At 37.3% G+C, this 26,098-nt stretch overlaps 1 protein-coding gene across 4 annotated transcripts in view; it reads left to right on the forward strand.

Annotated features, from left to right (window-relative positions):
• Positions 1–26,098, forward strand: part of nos1apa (nitric oxide synthase 1 (neuronal) adaptor protein a) — a 105,089-nt gene that overhangs the window by 36,832 nt on the left and 42,159 nt on the right. For all 4 annotated transcript variants that reach the window (XR_008906939.1, XR_008906938.1, XR_008906940.1 and 1 more), the window contains exons 5-6: positions 20,544–20,652; positions 25,547–25,694. Coding sequence is in view for 1 of the 4 variants with exons in the window: in XM_056749935.1 (XP_056605913.1) it covers positions 20,544–20,652; positions 25,547–25,694 (257 nt within the window). In the remaining 3 variants the exon portion in view is untranslated. The remainder of the gene's footprint in view (positions 1–20,543; positions 20,653–25,546; positions 25,695–26,098) is intronic.

Raw genomic sequence — 26,098 nt, forward strand, 5'->3', positions numbered from 1 at the left:
TTTTGCAACAACAAGCTCTGATCAATGTGTTTGTGTCCGCTGCCTTGAAATTCACACCTAATCCATAAAGTACGTGTGGCGGATTGCCATCTGACAGAGCGGAATATAAATCAGCTCATTCGCCCTGATTGTTAATATGTCTTGAATCTAGGTGATCGGGAAAGCACATTCAGGGACTGCATACGCTGTTTGTGCTGCAAACACTGCATGGCTCCGTTGACAGCTGACAGCTCAATGGCGGGTTTTAACATTCACTGGTCCTCTGGGGAGCTGTACTGAATCAAAGTAACTTTCAGCTTACCTTAGTGTTACCTTCCTACGGAATGATGGGAATTTATAGGCTGTGACATCAAGGTTTTGGTGATGGTGCTGCAAGTGTTCCTTTTGGGGGTTTGTCATTCATTGGAAAAATGACATGTTGTTAAACTTTAACCGGCTGTCAATCAACACATTTAAGAGTTGCGATTAGATTTGTTGCTATTATATAGCCCATCTAGTTGAAATGTGTGGGGCCGTTCACATTAGATGGGGAAACAGAAGAACAGAATTGAAAAGGAAGAGAGTTTTTTTATTTCTTTAGTTTATTTTCATCTAAATGTAACTATGACAAGGGCCCCCACAAAGGTTTGCTTAGGATCTCCAGACGACGACACTGTTTCTGGCATATTTGTACAATATTTGTTTTAATTGTTCCCTCATGTTTTACAAAACCATCAAAATGTGAGGTGTATGGTACAAAATGAACAAAACGCACAAATTAATTGGACAAAGTGATTTGGCTAACTATAAGCAAGCTACATCATGTGAAAAAATGCATAGAAGAACTGAAAGATCACTTGAACTACATTAATGCATTCTTTGACTACACTATTATTTGTTTTTATTATTTGTTGATCCTATTTAAGAATTGTCTATATAAACAATTTTTTATCAAGATTCCTTAAATTCTATTCAAAGCTGACCTTCAGTTTATATTCCAAACAACTTGTCACCTTAGAATTATAAGGTTTTATCTGCATTCTAAGCAGTTTTGAGATAACATGTTTCAAAGTTTTTGCATTCCATTTGACTTTGTAGAAAACTTTGTAAAAAGTCCCAAATTATACATAATTTAAAGAAAAAACATCACATCAATTTCACAGAATACCTAAATTTTTACAAGAAAGTCATATAGAACCTTATAATTCCAAGGTATGTGACATGACTACGTTTCTTATACATCTTTAACAACATATTTAAACAAAAAGTAGAGAGAGATGTCAATTGTTCACCAAAAGTCGGTCAATAGTTTGCCATTATTGTATACATTCATTAGCATGATTTTCATTTAAAAATAAGTAAAAATAACACAAATTTGTAATACTCAATGAGTAACTGAAAAAATAATTTACTTAACAAGTATAACTTGATAATAAAATCAAATCAACTTGAAATACATTTGTAGTCGTTCAAATTAGACAAATCAATTCGGCATAAGCCAAAGCTTTCCATCTGACTGGCAGACTGTACAAGAATAAAAGAAACACAGCTGACCTAATGCAAGCAGATGACTAAATGTGACCAACCCCTACCACATGTTGTGACTAGAATTTTTTATTTTTTATCCTTGTTGTAGAATTTGGGAGCAGTCCAATACTCCCAACACTTACTTTTACAATCAGCCATACAGAACAACCCACATGGCCCCAAAATGTAAACCCAGCCAGAAATCTTGCTTCTAAATTTACACTCCATTGAGCCTTTTGCTGGCATCACATACTTTAGGGGAGCAATTTCAGAATGTGGACCACCAAAGAAGCTTATTCCTCAGATACTCTTTCTGTAGTCTCAGCTAAAACCGACTATTGTAAGAGCTAGAAGCTCATTAAAAATGCTTGTTTACTTATTCATGCTTTGATAATACCTGTTTTATTCGCTTCTCATTCGCATTCTGTAGTCGTGGACTGTAATTGCATGGGTGTGAGAGAAAATCTTATCGTGTAAGCCAAACCTTTACTGCTTGACTGCTTTTTTGTACAAAGCAAAGATTAATATGTTCACCAGTGGATGTTATTGTGGTACTGCAGTTTTACTTGGATTTGATTTATGTCCCCAACTTGTTGCTTAATTAGGTAAATGTTCTTGTGTGACTTTTATTGGGTGCGCTTTAACGCCACATGTCTAGCTTAAACTTCTTTTAGCCCTTTCAGTGTTGATGAATAAAGTGGGTTACACACCCAAAAAGAAGCCCAGTGCCATTTTCACTTTAAAACCTGCAGTCGATAATGAAATGATATTTACAACATATTTACCTGAGAAAATATTGTTCATGCTCTAAAATAGCTTGGATATAAGACTTCAATGTAAATGTTATATATGGCTTGCAAATAAAATACATATTGCCAGTCATGTATCAAATATGGTTTAACATTTGGTTTCTTCCAGTTGTTGAGGCTAGGTAGAAAAAGCTATACAAATTATTTATACCAAAGATAATGCATTATGAACCACCATTAACCAGATATTAACCAGATGCACCACTGTGATAACTATAAATGGGGAGGGAACGCAATACTCAAATGGGAGCTCTAGCATAGGAAGTCAATAAAACAGCCAATCGTCAATCGATAAAGACTGATTGTCCTCGGGGCGGCGGCTCTACACAGTCTTGTGAGGCACTTGCCAACCTGTATCTGAAGCAACCTCGAAAAATTTGTTTTTAAGTTTGGAAACGAATGTTACTTACATTACAAGTTGATGTCAGGTTAATAGTTGAAAATATGTCATTTAATTGTGTTTTTTGTCAACGATTTTTGAAATATGTCTTCCCCTATTCAAGTATATCTGTGGTGTTGCAAACAAGGCCGTGGAGTGACACGACTTCTGTAAACGGGTTTAATCAGTTGATGAGTTGCAGTGAACCAGTGGCATATAAATAGCTCTGTATATACTGGCATCTTATAATCTTGTTTTGAAGGCGAAATAGATTAGATAGATGTAGATGTGTACACAGTGAGTGTACATATTTACAACTGAGGGTCTGCCGCCTTGCATACACTATAGCAGCTTTGGTTATGGCAAGCTTTTTACTTCAAAGCTTCAGTCTGCACACAGTCAGGATTGAAGTCAACAGTGTAGAATTTCCTGTACGCTTTTATTTATTGTTATTAAAAGCTTTCTTGTCTCAGACTTTCTTATTATGATTCGTTTTCACAGTAAAGTGTACACGAAAGATTGTTAGTTCTTATGGGAAATCTGTTCTACACTCTTGTGTTCAAGGGGGCCTAGTTTGTGTCTTATTAAAGCTCTGTGTCATTTTCATCCGAAAGTTGATAATTTAATCATTCCCTTCGGTGGTTTCTGTTAGGCTTGTTGTGGTAGTCTGTGTCACCGGTGATACACGGTGTCCACCCGCCATCCGATTGCAAGATTTGTCCACCGTGGCACCGAACCGTAAGCGGAACAAGTGTTGCACAAAGATCAGCAGGAGTTAGATTTTTTCCCTCCTTATTAGTTTCTTATTTATTTATTTGTTGCACAATGTAGGTCGTAATAACTCGTTTTGTTAATATAGGCAATTTATTTTTTATATTTTTTCTTATTTTTTTTTTGCTTGATGTGTTCTGTGATTATATATTTTGTAAGGTCTGTGTTTAATATAAACAAATGTGATTGTACTTTTTTTAAAGTTTGTGTTTTTTAATTAAGAAAGATTTTGATCCCACCATTAATTCAAGCAATTGTCGTTCCTGAATTGCCGCTATTTTAAAACTGAAAGTTAAATGTGTCATGCATAGGGCCGCATCTTTGACCAGCTAAAACCCCTCAACCCCGCTGTCACCGGTACAACCGCTGTTTTTACACGTCGATTAAACTGTGGGAAACTCTCTTCAGCCCAACATCCCTAGTTCCTGTCATTTTTTACTATTACAAACAAGATAGATGTTTGCTTTTCAAATTGCTTTTCATTACTTCATTCATTTATTTATATTTCCCATTTTGTATGTAAGAATTTATTTGTTGGTGCAAGCAATGAAGTTTATCGAAGCATTAGATTTCAAGTTTCATTTATAGTTTCAGTTGTTTTTTTAAAAGCACAGTTAACTATGTGTTTATTTTTATATTAAAGTCACAATAAAAAATACTAAGGAGTACAATAATATACCATAACACTATATGAAAAATTACACGTAATTCAAGATGTATCAAGTAAAAAGTTATTTTTTAAATTTCGTTTCAAGTGAATGTATTCTGTTTTCAAGTGATTGAATATTCTTATTGAGAAACTCGACACAAATACTGATTCCATTAGCAGCAAGCAATGGATGCTGGTCGTCATGACAACGGCAAAGCTCAATACTGCACGTCATTCACGTAGAGCTTGAATACAGAAGTGGAACAGGCTTTTATCTTCCATTGCTGTTTAAAGAGACCCTTGAGATCATTTTGTGGCAAGTGTGTTACTGGAAAGCTTTTGTCATTTAGTAGAAAATTACATTTGACAAATTAAGCTTTAACCCTTGTGCACTGTTTTGTACATTTTTGTCCATTTCAATTTTGTTTTCTTTGTGTTTATGCAAACATCATAAATTTAGCATTTGTGTATCTTCGAATTGTAAAATATTTTGCTCTATTTTGCCTTCTCAAATGTTTTTTTAAACTAGGTACATACAAGTGTTACACTCGGGTCCATTCAGACAAAAAGGTCCTCATTGAAACACATTCAAACTACACATATTTAACTGTTTGCCATGCAAGCATAAATCATACATTCCATATAATAATCCTTTGATTACATTGGGAAAGGTTCGAAATTACAAAATAATGTATATATATTTCAAGAAAATTCAACATTTTAAAACGTGTACTATTTACTTGTTACTTATGCTATTTTCTCCATTTTAGTCTATGGGGCATTTACATTTTTCTGTTTCTGATTTTCTGTTTCGGATGACCTTGGCGCTCTTTGAAAACAGTGCTAGTATTCAGAAGACATATTCATCAGCAGCGTGGGTAATAAAAGGCCAACAAGAAAACACAAACTGGCCGACTGGAATAATATAACCATTTACCACCTGGCAAAACTGTTATGTAACAGAATATTTAAGGGGATTGTTCACTAAAAAGTCACACTCATAATGTTTCAATCCTGTTTAGTTACTTTCCTGAAAAACAAAACAAATTTTAAGGAGGTGTCTGAGCTACTATTTTTTAGACAATGAAAGTGGTAGACAGCTGTGAGCTCCAAAATGGCAAAAAAGTACAATAGTTGTCATGATTCTGGCTCTTCATGTCATGTCTTTCTTGATCTTGTGGCAAAGTCATGGTAAAGCCTTAGGTTTTATGTGGAGAGAGGCCGTTTGGGCCCTGACTGCCTTCCATACTCTCTCTCCGGTCTCGTCTCTGTTCCCGCCCTCTCGCTCCTCGTTTAGCTCTCCATCAGTGTTTCATCCCCGACACCTGTCCCTTGTTAATTATTCTTTGTTAGTCTCCCTATAAAATGCCCTCCTGTCTGTTATCGTGTGTCTGTTTGTTTTGTATGGTGTCCATGTATATATCGTGTTCTCCTGGATACCTTTTTGGATAACCTTGACATATTCCTTGTCTAGTCTTGTTTATTGTTTGGTATCTAGCCTGTCCGGTTTTGTCTCCCATTTTTGTTAATATAGTATATTCAGTTTTTTCCCCCATCATGGGGTTTTGTTTGTATTTATTAAAAGTCTTGTTTGTTACCCCGTACCGCTGCATGCATCTGGGTTCTTCCTCTGCGATTCTTGACAACATTACTATCATAAAAGTCCATACACTGTATTCCAGTTCTTTATGATGGGCTCATGTACAGATAGTAGTAAATATCCATTTATTTTTACTAAAAATCTTTAAATCTCTCCATTGAGTGCAGGTTTGACTTGATGACATCGGATCACTTGACACCAAAAAACACTTTTAGACTCCATATCATTTTTGTAACCTGTTTTGGAGCTTTTGCAGCAATTAACTTTGACTTTAAAACTTTGTCGTATTGACTATTTTTATGTTTTATGATTTATTTTAGTCAGTGGCATTATAAAGAGTTTATTTTTTCTGTTTCACGTGTGTTTTGAGATTCATATGGGTCTTTGATTGATGACACTTCTTTTAATATAAAAAACCTTTTGGAAGCTTTGTAAAACGACTGAACCGATGTTGTTTTCATAAGCATTCCTTGAGGAAAGTCACAGATGAACCGCATCAATTTATCTGCCAGATGGAGACCCGAGTTCTGTAACGCTGAACCTGTGCTCCCATTTGCCAAAACTTCATTACAGAGCACATATAGCTTGTAGCGTTGCATCCAATATTCCATGAATACATAAAAGGGCCACCACATTGGTCTTCTAAATGAACCTCTGGAGGCCATGCGGATGGCGTGAGGTGTGGCTAATGAATTCTACAGAGCATGTTTCCTGCCTGGGAACGATTGCAGACAGAACTCTCTAAACGGCTGTTGATAAAGAAAACGCAGAGGCGGATTTCCCTTCAACTGCATTTATCACAAAGACATTTTTTCGTTTAGTGTTAAGCTTCTTTACAGGAGGCTTGTTAAGTCATAAGTCACTTTAGCAGAAATGATGTCCGATGTTCTCATCCCAACATCTCACCTCCAGAACATATGCGAGAAGCCTAACTTGAAGGTATTCACAGGAAACATCCTGGTATCCATCACCTTCTGATCCCTTTAAACCTCTCACACAGACTGGGGCCTTTTTTATGCCACACGTGTAAGCGGTGCTTATTTATTTCAGCAGCCGTGTTAATGGGTTACAGCATTCACACTATGCACATAAACAATATTTGGGCTTCTTCAGCTAATATAACCTTAGAAATACAGCGTGGACATAGCCAGTCTTTTCAAAATAAGTTGTAATGAATGTAGCAATTTCTTAAACATTTAGGAACTGTTGGAGCAAGGTTACTTCCTTTAAAGGTCCAATGTGTAATTTTTTGGAGGGATCTGTGAAGTTATGCTGATCATCGATCACCCCTCCCCGGTTTCTGGGCGTTCTGGAAGATGTGATGGTTGATGAGCCCAGTTGAATGAAGAGGTTGTGATGAATCTTTGAGAGCTTTCAAACCTTAGCGCGTTTAGGAATTAAAGGATCTTGCTTGGAAGAAAGTGATTGAGGAGGTCGGACAATCTGGTAAATTGTAAAAAACGCTCTTTACTCAATTTGAGCTATAGATATCTATACGAGACAAGCCGCCTGGCAGAAGCCCCTCCCATGACGCGAAGTGAATTTCACGCGTGAATGAAACAAATTTCTTGAACTTGAATGAAGCAAACTTGAATGAAGCAAGTAAACTCAAAATGTTCAAGCGTCCTGCGATTTATTCACGCAAGTCGCGTTTGGTGGGAACGGTCTAGTAGGCTTTTCCCCGCACTAGAGAGAGTTTGTAATGTACGGGGCCTGAGTTTTTTGCACACTGTAGTGGTAAATACGTGACGAATTATGCAAATAAAGTTTACGTTTAATGGCATGTGACGCTGTATGTTTAACACTATATCGTTCTATCATAAGTCTTTTAATGTAATCTGTTTTGATATGTATTAAACGCAAGCTAGTGCTAACGATTTTCCGTTGTTGCAAGGTATGTCTACTGTGGAAACAACACTTCAGGAGAGCTAACCTAGACAATCGATTTATTTAGCGATTTGCACATTCGTGGCTATGGCGTTTTAACCGCCTATTTCCGGTTTCTGTAGCCTATCGGATTAATGACATTGCTGCAATAGTTTACTTTCTGTCGCATAAAAGGTTGCAGTGAGAACAATGCACTGAACTCACACTATGATAGAATGATAATTGGAGTCACACATGTGCATTTTTAGCCACGTTAGCTTACATTTTTTGTCCACAAATCCAGCATGTCCTAAATAATTGTGTAAATTGCCCCGCCCCTTGATACTATCGTGTATCTGTGACATTTACATTTATGCATTTGGCAGGCGCTTTTATCCAAAGCAACTTACATTGCAATATCCTATACATTTATACATAGGTATGTGCAATCCCCTGGGATCGAACCCACAACCTTAATCTTACCACTGAGCTACAGGAAAGCCAAAGTGGTGATCCAACACTAGTCAGCCAGTTTATAGTGCTTCAAGAGAAGGGGTGGAGTGAGCCGCCGGTTACAATTCGCAACCTCATTTACAACATTAATAAACCTTAAGGTTGTATAATAGTGCTAGCATCATGTTAGTATACATTGAAGTGGTATAATTCAGATCCACTGACATCTGTTTTGTGTCCTCTCAGACTTGAATTAAGAGTGATATTGATAAGGTGAGAAGGAACCTTTTTAATTCCTCTTGAGCCTGGGAGGCTTAAAGTTCATTACTACAGCAGCAGTGACTCATCTACCTCATCAGTTTGCTAGCTTATCTTCTGAGCAGTCTCTCTGCCATAAAACTGGTTATCTTTATATAACATATTTTTAATAGTTGTGAAAGCCTATATAAGGTGTAAAGTGCACGCTGAATGTTCTGCGGGTTTACTCTTTTGTATGCATATTTACTTTAGTTTTAAGTATGAACAATTTAAATAATTCAATTCAAATTCAATAAAAGATTTAATTGCGTTGTTGTTATTACCAATATACTCACTAGGTTTAAGGTTTAGAGACACTGTTATTACGGTTTTCTACAAATTTGTATTTTACAGTACACACACCGGGTTTCACCAGATTAATGACATATTCATCTGGAATGACATTCCTGTAGCTCAACTGCCAGAGCATGATGCTAACAACACCACAAAGTCATGGGTTCAGTTCCCAGGACACTAGATGATAACTGTATACATTAAATGTACAATTAATCAATAATGTGAAAATGTGTTAATTAGCGATGCACAGATAGGATTTTTTTTGGGCCGATACCTCTTTTAACAAACAACAATTTGCCGATTATCCGATACTGATACCGATATGGGTCAATTGCGTACAGTACTAAACATTACTAGCTAGTTTTTCTGCATTCAATTTATTTTACTGAACATGAATTGGATCCATTTAACATTTTAAGAGAGGCAAAGTTTGACATCAGCTTCACTCAAATGAAACTGAAAAATGTGCTTTTAGAGTAGCGCTGATTCAGTTTATGTGTTCGCGTCCACCAGATCCTAAAAAGTCCCCTACAGTTAGTTACACAAAACCACACCACTCATTCACACGTAGAACAAGCAGATTACATATTCAAACAGCAGCTGAATAATTATTAGCGTTATTCATAGCGCAATTTGAATTTCATAAGCTGTTCAGCGGTACTTTCTGGCGTTTTTGCTACTTTCCATCTGTCTTTTCTGCTTCACGGAAATCAAAGGGCCCTAATAAACCATCGGTATCTGCCTTTTTCATGCTATTGCAGATATGCCGATGGTGTTAAATCAATCCAATATTGGCCGATTAATATCGGCAGCCGATACATCGGTGGATCCCTAGTGTTAATCAAATCTTAAACACTACCGTACTTAGTATTGTGCATGCTAGACAGTGGTTGACTCGTTGTTCTTCACAATTCTGTAAGCCAATATTATTCTAGAAAACATTATTTTATATGCACAAACATGTCTTGAGTGACATTTGATCTGACAGGTTTGAGATAGGTGACACCATCTGTCTTAGGTTGGAGACAGTTGTGTTCGCTTGCAGATTTCCAGAGGAGGAGTCACCAGAAAGAGGTCTCATTAGATGTGTTACTGGGGGCTCCTAGGAGTGGACGGATGACTCTTAATTATTGACCCGCCTGGCAGCTTCCGACAACGAGATTAAGATTCTCTTGTCTTCCTCCTTGCCCTGTCGCTGTGTACCAGACACATTCATTCAGAGCAGCTGAAAGAAAGACAAAGGTCATTACTGTACACATTTATCTCTTCACCATCTTCTTAAAAAATGGGAATGAATTTCTCCCGTGTACGTGTGTGTGTTGGATGCAGAAGTACTGTGGCAGTGGGCAATATCATAACAGTGGCCAATAGGCCCCTATTTTGTTAGTAAACAAAGTAGATTCGTTTTTTTGTGGGCGGAGCATAGGTGGATTCCACTGCCAGTTTACTAACGCAGGCGAGCATGTTTTGATAGCTTGTTTTTTTGACAATGACTGGAGAAAATCCCATTTCATTTGAATGTGTAAGGTCAGTAACTGCCTGCGACTGCTGTTGAAAATGTGAACTTTAACAGAAGGAACCATATTGGAAGACCTGTACACACTTATTCAATAGATGGATGAATTGTCAGGATTACCTTCCATTCCAGTTAAAGGTCGCCTCATACGACCACTTTCAACAAGTTGATATGATTTATTAGGGTCTTCATGAAATGTCTGGAACATATTTCGCTAAAAAATACTCAATCGCTGTGTAACCAAAACCCTTCTTGCCTCGTCAAAAAACAGCTCTGCTCACAGCACACCTTTTTATTGCATGTCTCTTTAAATGATGAGTTACACCGAACCCCACCCGCTTCCGTCTGGCTTGTCAACAAAACACAGAAGCCATGGGAATTGTTTTGCTAAATAATGTTTCCTGAATAGTTTTGTCTTAAACATCTCAAGTCATTCATCCTGGACCAAAAACAAATCCGTGACAGCAAACAGCGCTCACGTTTTCCGTTTATGTTTGCCTAAAATCCACAGATTGCGCACCTGCAGATCTCAGCGGAATAACGTAGATTTAAGCGCTTGTAGTTGACAAGTTATAACGTTACACACACAACGTGAAAGCATAACTACTAAACTGTGAATGGTTTTTCAGCCTAAGCACGTATGATTAGAGACGTTTAAAACGAAACTAACCTGCAGTCTTCGCCCCTGTTCATTAGCAAAACAAACAGCTTGCCGCAGCTGAGCATATTAATGCACATAATGTATTAACATGCATACAGCTAAACTCCCAGGGTCCATCTGCACTTGGAACGCTATCATATGCTAACGTTATCCTTCTATATATACGGTACATTTATGTCAACTCAGACTGTTGATAAATATAACTCACATCGGCAGTTTTGTCTCGTGCAGTCGGTCTCGATCCCTCTTGAGGAACATCTTTGCAGCTAATCCTGCTTGTACTGTCCCAGGTTGAAAAGCACTCCGGCTTGAAGTGATTCGTGCAAACAAGCAGGTTTTTACTTATGGTTTCTGATAAAAAAATAAAATAAATCCACTGCTGTCTCCTCCTAGGTTTGGACTCTGTGCAACGACATCATCGCATTTTGTCCACAGACTTTAGCCATGGCATCACGTACAGCGCTGTCGCTTGTGAAAAAACAACAATGGCGGAGCGCGGTGGGTGGAACTGTGTAGATTAAGAGGCGGTAACATTATAAGAAAATCCGCTGTGAACATCACAACCGGTGCTTAATCTGAACGACTCGATTCCTCACATGCTTGCAGGGTAAGGCACAACAAAACAAACTTACTGGGTTCTTGGTTGCTAGATGCACCGGGGACCCGATTATCGCACTTAAACACAGAAATAGGGTGGTTATCATATGATGTCTACTTTAAGTGGTCTTACATCCACACATACAGGCATGTATAGTCAAGAGAAACTGAGAGCGTATACATTTTTAGATGCTTATATGTACTTAAAGTGGCAAATGCAGCTACTTAACACAATTGCATTTGCATTAGGTTTGTGTTAAAATATCAGATAAGAGTCTGTAATCTGTCGATTCTGGCACCTAACAACACAGCAAGATATTTTACATTTATTATGTAGCCAACTCTGTGCTGGTTTGTATTGGCTGCCTCCAGTTTTCCCCTTGTTTTGCCTCCAGGTAATGCCGTGATGTAATTGTGACGTCAGCACAAAAGGGGTCTATAGGCATTTCTTATGTGCTTTTCTATCCAAAACACATCCAGATTTATTTTTAAAGTGGCAATGCATCATTTATTCACCATCATGCTGCATGGCTCTTTCTTCTGTAGTCCAAACAATGGCAGTCTTGTTGTTTAGGTTACCAGCGTTCCCCAAAATTTCTTCTTTTGTGTTCTGCAGAAGAAAGAAAATCATACAGGTTTGTGAATGACATGACAAACACAAAAAAGCTCAGCTAGTGTTATTAAGGCTGTGTGCTGGAACGGTGCTGGTTTTAAGGGGAAAGCCAGCCGTTGTTATGCTTTGCTAATGAAAAGTTTAAATGGCTTTGTCAGCAGTAGTCCTCTTTCCTCCTACGCTGTCTCTTTCTCTGTTTACCTTCTACTGTGTTTCTCTAGGAAGGGCAGATCAGTTGTGTTTGTTTTAAGCTGTTTTGACTGCATTTGGTTCTCAGGTTGATCATGTGAGTTTTTCCTTTTTGTATGTGTAAAGTTGCATGGGTTTGTGTCAGGTTTGTGTTCGATTTTTATGCTCTCTAACACCCACTGTAAAACTGTAAAAGCTTGCAAGTCTGTTTTAACTCACTTGGAGTGGAAATAAAAAGAGAGATTTTGGAGTTAGGTCAAGTTGGGTCCTAAAATTTAACATTGCCTGTGATGACGCGCTTTTGTTTATATGCCAGGTATTGGATTCACCTCATTTATCGCAATGCATTTCATTGGAGTACAAAAAGGTCCTTCGACCTAAATTTTATTAAATTGACTTAGTTAGAGTTTTAGAGCGCTTTTCCATAGAGGTGCTCCCGATCAGGATTTTTGGGGCTGATCCTCGATCACTGCAAGCTGTATCGGCCGATACCGATCACCGATTACAGGAGCTATTTGAAGCTTTCTCAGTACCGTTACTTATTAAACTATATTTAACAACAATTTTGTAACACATCTCCATAAAAGGAAGGAAGGAGTCGGGAACCGAAAGACATTTTAAACATTTAATAAATTAATATAACAGCCGGCGGCCCCTCACGGACGACCGCCGGCGAACATAACATGAACATAAATATAAATACAAACATAACATAAGTTCGGGCCCGGTCCTCTCTCTTCGACGGTCCGGTTGCTCGTTCCTTTTATATGCTCCCATCTCCTACGTGATTCGAGGCCGGTGTGTGCACAGCTGGCGCTAATTCACAATTACTCACCGGACTCGAACCACGGTCTCGCCCCGCCTACTCTACTACAAATTTATATCAAGTAGTCAAATTAAGATAATAGAAAGTCTAGTGAATTAACAAATTAATATTGGTAATTAAAATATTTACATAAAACATAGCAGCCTTTGACAAGAGTCCCAGAAACCCTTTTTTCTTCCACAATATATAGTGTCCGTGATCAAATCAAATTTATTACATTATTTTATCTGATAATCTGATATTTCTTTATGCTTCTTACTGTCCTTGCAGTAGGGTTGATGCTTTTAAAAATGTTTTACTGACAGCTGAGGAGAGGTTGCGCTAGTCTTTTAATTTAGACTGTTCATTTATTTATTCAATGTTTCTGTTCTCGGACATAAAACAATAATCTAATTACAAGCAAATGTTTACGTTCATATGTCCAATGAGTAACAATAACAGATGCCTGTAAAATGTGTTTTGTACTCACAAGAAAGCTGTGGTTTGGTCTTATATGTGCTGCTTGTGCCGCTCACTGAACAGAGAAAACGCAGAGAGAGACTAATATTTATCCAAAAAGACGCTATTTTATGAGGTAAAACTCTGTAAAGATGGCACCACAGCACGTCGGTATGTATGCGTGCACGGGACGCGGGAAGTGACGGATGCATATGCACCTTGACCACATGCGCGTTTAGCAAAACTGAGCAGGCATTTGAGAGTAAGCTAATGAAAACGAAAAACACGTCGCTTTGCGATAGCCTACCTTCTTCCACTCACAATCACATTCAATCCATTCACGATCACGTTCTATTGACACGAAATGATAAATAGGGGAATTACAAATCGCCTTTATTGTAGTCCGTCAAAATGACGCAGTGCCTTCAGATTTTTCCATCACTGGTAAAAAAAATGAATTTTCGGTGGACTCGATCTCTGCAGCTGAGTGGTGCTCCAGCTGCTGAACTATCCCACTCTCTCTACGAGCTAACTAACTTTGAAAACACACCTTTACGTGACTAACCTTCAAATGTCTATAGAGGTTGGTGGTGTTTTTTTTTTTTTTTTTAATGTCTCTACAAATTTTCCGTCATCTGATCGGCTTTTCAGAGACCATACTTGCCCAAAGTGATCGGCGAGCGATCAATCGGAGCACCTCTACTTTTCCACCATCACGCCAAACCGTTCCAAGCACGGTCTAAAATGTTTGCAGTTATGTTTCCAGGTGAGCCTGGTTCGACACGGCACAATTACAAACTGTTCTCAGCTCGGAAAATTCGCCAAGGTTGTTTAACCGTGCCGAATCGTGGCTAATGAATGCATGCAGAGGCGTTATAGCTCAGTCTCTTGTGTAGCCAAGGGGGCGCCTGACACATTTGTGTTTCCATTCTAAAAATTTCCGTTATCAGCCCTGAGGAGGAAAATGAAACCATTCACAGTACGTATGTGGCATGGATTGGCACGGAGTGGAACAATTAAGCAACATGAACGATTCGGCACGATGGTGGAAAAGCGCTCTTAGACTTTGGTTCAGAAAGATTTATGATATTCACATGATTTATATATCGTCACACCAGCTGATAAAATAATCATAGGAGAAATAATAAATGCCCCCACTTGATCTATACAAATTCTAATTCACTCCAATCATGCTAAATTGAGCCATTTTGCATTCATGAGCTCTTTTTGAGAAATTAGGCAGAAGACCCAACATTCCACTTCGTATTTGCATGAACACTGTGACATTATCATTAAGAGATAATAAGTGTTTGGCTTCGCATGGGAAAAAAAAACAATATAAAAATTTGGTGTCCACGTAATTTCATCTGTTTAAAGGGCCGGCGGGTATGTCACGGTACAACTCTGGGGCACATTTATGAAAATAGACTATAATAGACTATCACACAGTTAATTTGGGGAAATTAAGTTTATGGAATGTTATTCTGAAGGAAATGCAAATTTGGATGGAAATCAGTACAGCATCCAATAAGCTGAAGAGGAAGGTACAATGTCTGTTTAGGCACTTAAAGGTCTAGTGTGTAATTTCTTGGAAGATCTATTGACACAAATGCAATATAATATACATAACTATGTCATCAGAGGTGAATACAGACCACACATAATGAATTCACCATGATGTTTCTACAGTAGCCCCAAACATACATTTCAATAAATATGCTATGTCCTTCGGCAAAGAAGCAAAGATGTGAAGACATCTTAATCCTGTGTCAATCGGCATAGTGAAAGGGAAGGACGAGAAGTGGAGTGAGCCATTGGTTGCAATTCGCAACCTTACAGCTAGATGCCGATAATCCACCGGCCCTTTAAGCAGAACAGTTGTTATATGCCAAAGATATAAATCCCCTTTGTGTACCTCTGTGTCTTCCATGTACTTTTGTCTAATCAAAACACATTCATCATTGGTCACTAAAATATGCAGCTCGAACCTGACACCATGCCCATACAATCCCCTGACTCACTGGATGAGCAAGACGACATGTCAAGGCAATATTTATTTGTTGTGTGGCAGGAATGAGGCCAGCAAATGATTGGACCCATTGGCACACTTTCCTCTCCAATGGAGGGGTTTAATGTGAGAACACATTCATTTGACTTGTTGGACGTGATAGGGACCGATCCAAAACGGGATGAGTTTTGTATCAGACCAGTCGTCACATCCTGATTATTTTCACCCTGAAGATGAATTTTGAGTGTATAATTGCTTGAACATAGTTAAGTGATCATCATTTTGCTCTCCAGCAGTCAGCTAAATGAGGAACATCTACCCCAGGAGGCATTTGATAGCTTCTGCAAGTTAGTTTGATTGCAAACTGAAGAGACTGATTCATGTGTATATGGGGACACTTAAAATGATGGGACTGGGATTGTGTCAGCTCTGAATGCCTGTCTGAAGAGTGGTAGTGACATTTGTGGGCATTTATTGTCACCCGGAGCAGAAACTTTGCACCATGGGTAGTGGAAACTGGCCTGCTGTTATTAACAGGTGCATCAATGATTCATATTTGTCTTTAGCTGCAATGTTAAAACCTCAGGTGTTTACCAGGGTTCCTATGCTTTTGGAAAAGTACAGATTTTTTTGTGATTGTTTTCTAGGTCTGGATTAGTATGGAAGAAGATAATTGAGTATTGAGAAAATTATGAATTTCCAGACTATTGCCTTCTCCTGTTTTCTAAAATATAAAATGAAGAATTTATGATAATAAATGTATTTTTATGAAGTTTGGAGCATGTTTTGAGCGCTGCCAAAAGATCGGCGCAAGACCAAATCTGTTGGAGCACTGTTTGCTGGGATTGGACGTCACGCAGGTAGGCAGCAGTATGACAGTCGGGATCCCGACCTCTTCGACTAAACATGTTTAACACACGGTCGCACCCACCATTTTAGGTCCCTGACGCATGATAGTTATTATTTTTACCATGGTATGCATTAAAAGTTGTGAAAAAATTGCTTAATAGGACAAAACTGTACTTAGTGCTGCCAATATTGTACAATACATCTAGATAACTGATTTCGGATCTGGTCTACCTGGATTGAACGTCGTCAAATTTTGAAAGAAGTCAAGTTAATGGACGTTATTTCTCTTTTTATGTTCATTAATGAATTATATTTCGCCAATGCTTCGGTTTCTGTGGGTTGAATTTACAGTTATTTAATTTGACAAATTATGAACATTGCACAAAATTCCAATAACATGTCTTGGTTTGGTGTTAATTTGTTTGAGGTAAAGCTATAACAGTCCACTGATTATTTGGCAAAATATTATAATAATATACATTTATAAACAATATACAAAAAACAGTTTGATTTTTAAAACCACTATTTTTTTCAGATGTTAAATATTGTCTGAAATTTTTTTTGGGAAGTCTGCATGTTTGAGTCTGGAAAAGTATAACATTTCGAAATGGAAAATGTGTAGGAACCCTGGTTTACGCTTTGTCTATGAGGCCAACCGTACAGAGACCCGATCAGCTATATACGTAAAGATTTTGTATCATATTTTTGTTTTCGTCCACACGGATCAGGAGTTTTGGGAGCCTGAAACCGCTATTTTTTTAAACTGGCTCCCAGAGTAGATAAATTTAAAAACGCAACCCTTGTGTTTTCGTGTGTACAGCCGATCCGTATATTTCCTTACGCCTCGTTCAGACCGCCAGCGACAAAGCGATGTCATTCATTTCAATGGAGAGCCGGCGAGACGAGCGACAATGACAATTGGAGACAGGAAGTGGGGGTGTCTAGAGACGCCACAAAGTTGAGATGATGACTACCAATAGGAGTAAAGCATCGGAGCTCACATCATCCGTCTCTCATCAGTTACTACAGTTTTCATGTGATCTCTGTTCTTGTGTTATTGAATATTGGAACCGTACTTTGATGGTTATTGATGAATAAGGGTAAGAACACGAGGACACAAGACCGCTAAACAACGCATATTGAGAAACGGCTAAAGTTTATGCACAAGCTTTAATTCCTCTTCTCTGTTTTTAGTGTTTCTCTGTGTGGCAGAATTACAGCACCACTTACTGATTTGGCGTGTGTACACCAATATTTCTTGAGACAACGCCGTGAAAATGGAAAAACAGATTGGAAAGCTCTGGCTTTGTGTGGATGTGGTAATAAATATTTATTATTTATAATAAATATTTGCCACAGGAGTGAGGGAGTTTGGAAATTACGTTTTACCAGAAGAAATACAATAATCAGACCACTCTTTCATTTATAATGTTTTGATTTGTCTTTATTCTTAATTTTTTAAGTGAAAATAGATTTAGATTTCGTAAATGACGTGTTTCTTTTACTGAATGTCATTTAAAATGATCTTTAATATTATTAGAGGCATTCATTTATTTTCAGACTTAAACAATCAATGTTGTGTGAGAAAAAAACAGACTCCCCAATAGATTTTCCCCTCTTTGATTAAACTCTTGAGCATGTTTGTCAAGTTTTGACATTTTCACTGGTAATCAGAGACTTTCTGAGAAGACTTTATGGCAAATTTCTTTTAAGATTAAATCCAGATGGGACATATAACAAAGTTTTTATTTTCACTCTGTATGGTGAAATACTATAGAGCAAGTATGAAATCGCATGCAATGACCCAAAAGTACACTCATTTGTTCACATTTTAATGAGATGCTACGACTTGTAGGTGATAAAAACTTTAGGCTTAATGATGCAAAACTTTCCAAGTGCTCCCCTGACTACACATTGGGAGTCACGTATTTTTGTGATTCACAGTGAAGTCAAATTTTCCGTCCTATCTGTGACTGTAAGACCTGGACAGCACATTTGTGACTCAGTCTGTGTAATTCCAAATGATTTTAGTTTGTTTGTGATATACTGTGTTCTACATAAAATCATCCTGCATCTATCTATCTATCTATCTATCTATCTATCTATCTATCTATCTATCTATATGCAAGTGTATCAGCAGCCAAACCCATCATGCCAGTGTCAAATGGATTTACCTGCCTAGAATATTTAAGTTTCATTACTTTGTCACTGGCGTATCGTATAGCCTGGTCACAGGCTCATTGCCTTCTGATAAGCATGATATGCTCATTATATGCGTAATTACACATTCATCAAGCAAAATACCCTATAAAATAAGTTATAGCACTGTAATGATTTGACTGTTATATCACTCTTGTATTATGATGAGAAAAGTGGTCTGTCCGTTACATACACTAAGCAGATATTTCAGCTCCTCATTTTGCTTTCAGACTTGATGAATTAAAGTGGCAGGGAAAAAGCTCTTAAACAGCATGTGTCATCCGTGAAATCGCTGATGCGGCGAACCTCCCCAAAGTGTCAACAGGAAAGAGAATTCAATTAATGAGCTGGGTTTCTCCAAGCTTTTTCTACCATCTGTCCAAGGCTGTAAGTTTGACGTGTCCCCAACCGTTCTGGCTGGTTAATAGAGTTGAGGCGATAGTTGTCTAGGTACATGTATCCATCACTGTTGAATCTGAGTGTATCGAAATCATGTACAAGACTGCTGTTAGTGTCATAGTGTATGCCTGGGTCTGATAGAGTTCAACATCAAGGTTAAAGTGGCCCAGAAGACTGTAGTTATAGTGAATTGCTCATAAATCTCAAAGTCACCATTGATAGAACCATAGTAGGAAAAATTACAATGGTAGTCAAATGTGACCCTGGACAACAAAACCAGTTTTATAGGACAATTTTCCGAAATTTAGATTTTTAAATAAGCTGAAAGATGATTAAATAAGCTTTCTGTTTATGTATGAGTTGGACAATATATGGCTGAGATACAACTGTTTAAAACTCAGGAATTTGGGAGTGCAAAAAAATCTAAATATTGAGAAAATGGCCTTTGAATTTGTTTATCAGGGGCATCGTAGCAGGACATCCATTCATAAAAATTATGTTTTTTCTATATTTAAGGTTGGAAATGTACAAAATGTCTTCATGGAACATGAACTTTACTTAATATCCTAATGATTTTCACATTTAAGAAAAATGGATAATTTCGACCCATACAATGTATTTTTGTCTTTTACTAAACATGTTCTTCTGCTACTTAAGACTGGTTTTGTGATCCAGGGTCACAAATGTGCCCCAGAAATGATGCTTGCCTAAAAAAAATGTGTAAAGAAAAATGGAGTCATTTTGGAGTCTGACCTTAGTTTCAGCAGTCATGTCAAAGCAATATGCAAATCAGCATACTACCATCTCAGAAACATAGCCAGAATCAGATGTTTTGTCTCAAACCAAGATTTAGAGAAACTAGTCCATGCCTTCATCACCAGCAGGGTGGATTACTGAACTGGACTCCTTACAGGTCTTCCCAAAAAGACCATCAGGCCACTGCAGCTCATACAGAACGCTGCTGCCAGGATTCTGACCAGAACCAAAAAATCTAAGCCTATCTCTCCAATCCTCAGGTCCTTACACTGGTTACCAGTTACTTTTAGAATCAACTTCAAAGTATTATTAATTGTCTATAAATCACTCAATGGTCTAGGACCTAAATACACCTCAGATATGCTCATTGAATATAAACCAAACAGACTTCTGAGATCATCAGGATCAAGTCAGTTAGAGATAACAAGGGTTCACTCAAAACAGGGCGAGTCAGCGTTTAGCCATTACGCCACCCGTAGCTGGAATCTGCTTCCAGAAGACATCAGATGTTCACAAAAAGTAGTTACTTTTAAATCCAGATTAAAAACACACTTGTTTAGCTGTGCATTTACAACCTGAGCACTGACTGTGCTGGTTTACATCAACTGCACTATTTCTAATTAATTTTTATTTTGCTCTTATTCTTTTTATATGTACACTGTATTTGTGATCTTAAATCATTTGCATTTTAAAGATATGTTTTATTTCTTTCTGCAAATCATTTTATGTAAAGCACTTTGAATTGCCCTTGTGTATGAAATGTGCTATATAAATATACTTGCCTTGCCTTGCCTAAAGGAATTTTTCCTACTATGGTAGTCTACTAATATTGTTTTCTAATCCTCGCTTTCATTTGAATTCACAGGATATTCTACGTATCACATGACTCTCAAGATCTGAAGATCTTCAGTTACATAGCAAGAGACGGACAGAGCAATGTATTCCGCTGCAACGTCTTCAAATCAAAGAAAAAGGTGGGTCGCCACTCCGAGCGTTTCTTTTAGTGCCGATCGTTTCTGTGGATAACACAATCCTATCATTGAAGTTCTATTTTTAAGTGAATGAAGGCTACTGACACATCTCTCTGGCTTTCAAGCACACGTCCGCACACAACTATTATTATACCTTCGGGCATGTAGTTGAAAATCCCATCACAAAAGGGAAAAAGCAGACCTTATGCATTAAACTAAAATGCACTTCTATGAACAGCTATGATTTTCTTCTCAATCAGTCTAGCATGCAGAGAAATACAGTGATTCAGCTGCAGAGCATGTATGTGAAATTCAGACAGAGCTTGATGTTTAAAGCAGTAGAAATGTAGAATGTCACTCGCAAGCTTCGGGTGGCAATCTTAACACTGAAATCAGGCGTGAATTTAGATCAAAACTGTAATTGCTAAATAGCTTGACGGCTATAAGTATTTCTCAGGGAGATTCCGTATTGGAATCTAATCTTTTTCTGCTCGACTGGTTTCATTTTCTATTAGCAATTTGTTCACAACATCAGGAAAAGCAAAATTAGAAAAAAGAGTACAAATACAGTGGAAACAAGGTCTTTAAACAAAGAGAGAAAGGTGCTAGACAGTATTTGTCCCTCTGACGCATAACATTGAGAGTTTGTATTAGGGCTCGGCAAAAACATGTAAAAATCTAAATTTTAACAGGGAGCATATTGTTCATTCATTGTTTAATAAACATGGTGGATGTGGGTGTGTGGTCGAATTGTTATTCTGTATCTTAAATGTAAAATAACCTTTACATTCTAACATTTATTTATTTTCTTAGGGGTGAATTCATTTTGATTGAGACACTTTTGACATTAAGATAAATGACAAAAAGTGGCCCAGATAACCTGAATTCAGCTATTTATAAGCTCAAAATTAGGTTTAAAATGAACAAAATATGAAATAAAAATATAAAACATAATGTTGTTGTAATATTAACTAAAATCCTTTAAAGGGGTTTTTTTTTTCTAGTTTTACACAAATGTAATATAAATCATAGGGGTCCACATAATGTGTCTGTGAAGTTTCAGCCTTGTATAATAATAAGTCGGCTGCTTACGTCATTAAGAGAGTGATTTCTGAAGCACTCGTTTTCTCACAGGCTTGCAGAGATAGGCTCACATAAAAACAAGTTAATGATTTGTCTTTTTTCACGTTTTCTGAGTTGGCAGATGCTCAAGAGACCTGGTTTTAGTATTTTATAAATCTTAAACATTGACTCGAATTGAGAGCTTGTGAATTGGAATCGAAACGGAACATCAGAATGGAGACCCAGCTCTAGTTTGTATACAGGAATATATAGTGAAGTGCTTGGGTTATTAGGAACAGACAGTACTAGAGATGTATAAAAAATAAGATATCAAGTTAAAGATACAGAATAGCACTGTAAGAGCAAGACTGTACAAACACAACATCCCACACTTTTTGCTGACATGGAAAAAGGGTTTTGTAAAAATAGGAAAACTAAAAGAAGGGACAGTTTACCCCCCCAAATAAATCTGACATAATTTATTCAATCTCATGTCATTTAAATCCTGTTTAAGACTTTTGCTTCTGTGGAACGCAAAATAGGATATTTTCTAAAATCTATTTTCTTTTGTGTTTTGTAGAAGGAAGTTAGTCATACAGGTTTGGAATGTACTCGTGTTAGAGTCTGCAAATCCATTTCCGGGAAACTGTTATAATGAATATAATAAAGCATTTATTAAGTCAAGACAGTCAAGACTTGAAGACTTATAAAAGCTTTACAGCTAAACTCACAAAGCATCCCTTTTTTCTTCATTTGATCTTAGCCTTCTTTCGCTTTGTTTTGTAACATGTTGAGCAAGAACTTTCAAGTAAGGCTGATCGATACAGAACATCCACTATAGGCTGATTGGAAATTTACAGTAATCTTTAAAAACAGACTTTGTTTAGTTGTACTCTTTGTTCATAGGCTTTTGCTCAATCTTAGCTGGGTTTAGATTTAGCCATTTTGCACCCTTCAAAGTATAATGACTGGTAAATGGAAGGCTTGGTAGCTTAGAAGAAAGTAATTATGACAGTCTAATGCATGAACTTGATATAATACACATTCCTCTCATCAAGAACAATTACAGATTTTCACAGAGGCTATTGGTTATACAGGCGTGTGACAGTGGAGAAAGGCAAACAAGCAAAAGTATTCTTTTCTCTAACCAAGACTCTTTAAAAAGAAGTTGCTCATTTGAGTAAAAAGCCCCGTCTGGCCCATTTCTCGCTCGCACAGTCATTCAGAGCTTCTCAGAGTAATTGTACAGTTCAGGCACAATTGCTCAAGTGTGCCCTCAATAAACTGGAACACGTCTGTACTGATCGTTTTTCCTCTCATTGTCTTCAGTCTAAAAACATAATAGTGTCATTGATTTGTTTTCATGCACATCCATCACAATTTTTAATTGGGTTAACCCAGGGGGTCGTCAGGGCGCAGCAGGGATCCATCAATAATTTTTTTGATCACATAGTAATATTTGTGGAACAAAAAGGAAAACAAGTTTAACACCAGTTAAAGAATTTATGAAGAAGTTTAGAATTCAAAATGTCTTGTTTTATTGTCTTTCTATCATTATAATGAATGATTTAAAATTAAAATGTATTCTGCAAGTATATGACTCTGTATATTAATAGCGATTATTTCTAATAGTTTTCAAATGTAAGCACTGTAGTAAAATAGGGTACCACTTAGGGATGTGCGGGACTAATCGACTAGTCATTTAAACAGTAAGCTACTACCAGTCGACATTGAAAACAACAGTCTATTACACAAAAAAATTGATATAATTTTATAATTTGAATTACTTTCCTTGTAATGTTTCGTTTGAAAACCTTTTAAATAACATGTTAAAAAATATGTCTGAAAAAATTATTATTAATCATTTTTAAAAGTGTATCAGGAACGAAATGTTTAAATTTTAGGTCAGATCTAGCATGCGTTTCCTTTGTGCCAATGGCAGCACACTCAGTAATGACCCCTTGAAAGACTAATTGTGGGGTTGTTTTGAAGGAGAAAAACGGGTAGGTTTGTGCTAATTATGTCATATCAAAGTGGCATAATAATAATTTCACTGGAGCCATGCGCAACCTGTGTTGCTGCGATGCCGAAAATGCGGACAGAAGCGCGGCATGCAGGCATAAAACAAAAAGGATATAACAATCTAAAGCTACATACGGTTATGTTAACCATTACTTAATGACAAATTTCAATATTTTATTATTTAAAATGCTTGACGGATTGACGTTATTTGATTGCAGAGTGAGCTGTAAATGCTGCAGACTCAAGTGTTTAGCCTATATGTATATTCTATAAATTAGGTAATATGGCAGCATCCTTTATTAACAGCTTTTTATCTGCTCTGCACGAGATCGAATGCGTTCTGTAGCTTGTTCTGTACTTTTATTCCATTGCTTTCTATTCGCGTTATTGTTTACACAAAAAAGGTTGAAGCCCTTTGTATAAATGGATGTATTTTTCGTCACATTATTTTGTGGAATACTGTAGGGTGGTCTTGTGGAATTGCATTGTTTAGTAATGGTCCCCAGAGAAAGTGGATTGATTGACATCGGGACACTTAATGGATGGTCTCAACTGCAAACCCCGCAGTGACTGGTAGTGGGTCTCGAAATGGAGACTTTGTGTTCCATTTGTTCCATCAGTGTTAGCAGAAAAAAATATGTATTTTTATCAGATTTTATTTATTTATTTTGTTGTTTATTATCTATCTCTTTGTAAGTTATTATCTATTTATATTCGTATATAAAGTTTAACAGTTTTATTTGTATTTATTTTCTATTGTTTTTCCTGTAATACCACACTGTCTAGTTTACATTTCTATATTGTCATTTAATGTGACATTTTAATGAGGAAACCCTTTACATTCACTTTACAACAAGTCAATGGGGGTTGACGTGAACTACTCCTTTAATCATTTTGAATTAAATTCAATATATACTTCTTTCATTTGCCCATTTGTACATTCCTCTTTGGTACAAAGTAGTATTTCAAACTCTCAAGGCAAGTTTTTATTCTTAGAGCATGACGAAATGTGCATCATCAGTGGACTTTCAGAAGTACTCAGTTCTAATCTCAGAAAGCATTTAGTTTTATGCATGGTTCAAAGCATCCTTGTATTCTGCGTTATCTATTAACAATATATTATATGAAATTAGGAAAATAATAAAATAATAAAATACAGTCATAGGTCATTAAAAACAGGCATGAGTCACATCAAAGAAATTCTTCTTTATTTGAGTCCCTTGGCTTGATGTAAGTAGCAACATTTCTTAACCTAACTTGTGCTCCCATTTTTGGTCCAATTTTTAAACCATATCCTGGCAAACTATCTAAAAAATAATAGAGCAAAAGAAAGTGGCAAGGTGATGTTCAACAAGCTGAACTCCTCTAGACACCCTGAGCCATTAAACTCTTCTCTGTCCTACTGACATATTTCCTGTGGTTCTTCCCTGACATTCTCACAGCTAAATGTCACAAAGCGAATATCTCTGCAGTGTGCTGATAATACAGGGATTTGCTCTTCAAGCTACCATACTAAACAACCTTAAAAAGTCAGACATAGGATGTAAGAATAATAACTATTCCAGTGCAGCAAATATAAACTCATTCTCTGTCTTTTTTATGAATATCTGTATTAGTTGTTTTGTGCTGTCTACATTGTATTTGGGTAGTTGAAGAATATACCGTACATGTTGTTTATCCAGTGTATATTATGCTCCATCTAAAGAATATAGGCATATTAATAAACATCTGATATTGCTTCGGTATGCATGTATTCCTTCTACCTTCCCTTCTGATGAATTATGAATAATGAATACTAATCTGTGCCCTGCAGAGCCAAGCCATGCGGATAGTCCGAACGGTGGGTCAGGCCTTCGAGGTTTGTCACAAACTCAGTCTGCAGCACACCCAGCAGAATGCAGATGGCCAGGAGGATGGTGGCAGTGACGGTGACAAGACCTGCACCGACTCCGGAGTACCAGGTACAGAAACGAATTCTCTCTCTTCTTCATCAATGTCGTCTTTTAGCTTTCCGTAATTGGTTGGCTCGGTGTCACCCTTAAACTTGTGTGATGAGATTACAGATGAGTCATGTCACTGCGGATCTCTAACACGCTTTGATTTAGAAAAGAGAAAATCCATGGAGTTGTTAGAGACATTTGCCCGCAATCCAGCACAATAAATTAGTCGAAGTCTTTTTGTGCCAGGGCTTTGATAGGCGGCGTGGAACGGCGCCCTTGATCACTAGCGTCTGTGGGGCAGATCTCACGGTGCATGGGCCACGGGGTTCAGCCTGATCGTCCTCCCACTCTCTGTTTGTTCCCTCTGGAAATTATATCCTTTCAAATGCAGATGAGCCCCTGTAGCCCACGCGCTGCTTCTAATC

This window comes from Triplophysa dalaica, chromosome 6, assembly GCF_015846415.1.
Source record: "Triplophysa dalaica isolate WHDGS20190420 chromosome 6, ASM1584641v1, whole genome shotgun sequence".
NCBI classification, from domain to species: domain Eukaryota; kingdom Metazoa; phylum Chordata; class Actinopteri; order Cypriniformes; family Nemacheilidae; genus Triplophysa; species Triplophysa dalaica.